The following is a 2,207-nucleotide window of genomic DNA, read 5'->3' as shown; positions in this document are numbered from 1 at the left end:
AGGCAAAATCGTCTACCCACTTCTTCAGCGCGTCTACCCCCCAGGCAAGGTAGATGGCCGCCATACAGTCCGCAACTCGGCCCCAGACGCCCGGTGAGCTCGCCGGTCCGAAAGGCGCGTTGTGGTCTATCCAAAGCTGACCGCGCCAGTGAACGATGAAGTGGCGCTGCTGATCCGGTCGTATCGGGATGCAGCGAAAGGCCGCGTCTACATCGAGTGTCGCGACTTGAGCGTTCGGCGGCGCCTCCATGACTAACAGCGCCATTTCGGTGAAAGACCCCCCTTCGCATTGGAAAAGGTCAGTGTCGATCTCGCTGTTGACTGACGCGTGAGAGTGGTTGTTGCGCGGGAAAGAAAAATCTTGTATCATCCGCATTTCCTGCGTGCCGGCTTTCGGAACGGCGCCCAGCGGAGACGTTCGAAACGGCCCTATGAGAGTTTCGAGCTGCGGCTTGGAGAACGGGCCTGTGTAGCGCCCGGCGCGTCTTTCTTTCGCGACATAGATGTCGATGGCATCGCTGTTCTCAGTCGCCGAACGATGATTAGGGGGAATGTAAGTATCTATTAACACGGAGGTGACTCCCATGTCGAACCCGTTCGTGATGCTCGACACGATTCTGGGGAACCTCCGGTGCAAATCGTATTTAGCGAGCGCCTCGTTCCAACGAGGCGCGATAAACGGGGTGATGATTCGGAAGGGCTCAGCACACGACGGTGCACAGTTGCGCTCCGTGGTTCGTACCCCCGCAGAGAGTGCAACGGTGGTCTCCTTTGGCGCAGGGTCCGGCGTCTTTCTTCGTGCATCCGCCGGCCATGTTGAAATAGAAGCAATACTGGCGGCCCTTGTCGTCCTTGACCAAACGGTCCTCGCCGCGGGTGAGCCTGACCGGCTGTCCGTTGATGAGCCTGTCGGCCTTGCAGGCCGAGGCTTTATGGCCCTTTCCGCCGCAGAAAAAACATTTCGAGTCGATGGGTTTCGGGGAGGAGAGCTGGGCCCGCCCGGATGCGTGCCTGGATGATTGTTCGGGTCTGGCGCCGGAGCTCCGTGATGCGGTTTGGGCCCGAAAGGGCTGCAAGGACGCCATGACCTGTGCTTTGATATGCGTGGGCTCCACCTTCTTCCAGATGTTCTTGTGGAAAGTCCCGGGGTCTATACCCTCTAGATGACACCGGCGGCGGACCTCCGCGTCGTACGCGAGCCAAAGGGTCCAGTTTTCAGACGTGGCCCCGTCCGTGCAGCATATGCGCCGGAAATGCTTCTTCCACCGCTCGTAATCGCGGGGGAAGTAAGCCTTGATCAGCTGGAGCAAACGCTTCCAAGCCTGGTGCCACTCTCCGAACGACAGCTTCAGTTCTCCCGCCGACGGGAGAACCTTCTCGGCTTGGATGAGGCCTCTTGCGGGGTCGACTGCGTACATGTCCGTGAGGAGGGACAACGTGTCGCAGCCGTATTCCGCGACGGCCTTGTCGGGGAGATAATTGAGTGGGATGTGTGTCGTCCACCCTTCCTGGAACTTTTTCCGGATGGGGTCGGGGATCGAATAGCAGTCGGCTTTCGCCTGCTTTCCCCTGACGAGTTGCGGGCGACGCGGACCTTTGGTCGTCTCTTGCACACGGTGTATGTGCCGCTCTGACCTCGAGCGCCGATTCCGCGAGTGACTTCTGCGCGGGGCGTGGCGACGTGCGTGCGTAGTCCTCGACCGATGGGTGGACGATGAGGACCCTGACGATGGGCTCCTCGAAGACCTGCGTCCGTGGCTTCGCCCGGACGAACCCCTCGAAGACGGCCGCGACCCTTGTGACGAACTACTCGAGGATGACGGGGACCGGGCGTGTCGTCTCCTAGGGCGGGATCTCGAGCCCTCTTCCTCGTCGCTCTGCACTCGGTCGTATGACCCGGGAGAAGAGTTGCGTCGTCTTCTCTTCCTCTCTGGGGACGTGCGGTGAGAGCGGCGCCTCCTGGGGGGTGAACGCTCGCGAGTCCGCTTCCGGTGGTGATGCCTGGCTGGTTGCCCATCGGGTTCCGGCCCTGATCCGCTGGCGCCCCTCCCGGCCTGGTGCATCGAACCGTGCCTTTGAGGGGTGAGGTCGCCGCGCCCAGAAGGGGTTGGGGACATGGGTGGGGTCGGGGGAGTCGAGCCACCTGTGTGAGTATCAGCCGTATGCCCTATGGCTACGCAGATTGATTGATGCCATATGGCGACCGG

General features: G+C 61.2%; 1 protein-coding gene across 1 annotated transcript; it reads right to left on the bottom strand.

Annotated features, from left to right (window-relative positions):
* Positions 1-701: 701 nt before the first annotated feature.
* On the bottom strand, positions 702-2,117 carry PUNSTDRAFT_139604 (uncharacterized protein; the record flags this gene model as incomplete). Its single annotated transcript, XM_007389330.1, has 1 exon — positions 702-2,117. One exon carries the CDS (start codon positions 2,115-2,117, stop codon positions 702-704), a length of 1,416 nt encoding a protein of 471 aa, XP_007389392.1.
* Between the last annotated feature and the right edge of the window lie 90 nt (positions 2,118-2,207).

The sequence above is a fragment of the Punctularia strigosozonata genome (assembly GCF_000264995.1).
Source record: "Punctularia strigosozonata HHB-11173 SS5 unplaced genomic scaffold PUNSTscaffold_56, whole genome shotgun sequence".
Classification (NCBI taxonomy): domain Eukaryota; kingdom Fungi; phylum Basidiomycota; class Agaricomycetes; order Corticiales; family Punctulariaceae; genus Punctularia; species Punctularia strigosozonata.
The sequence above is the reverse complement of the archived record's forward strand: the minus strand, read 5'-3'. Positions and strand labels throughout refer to the sequence as shown.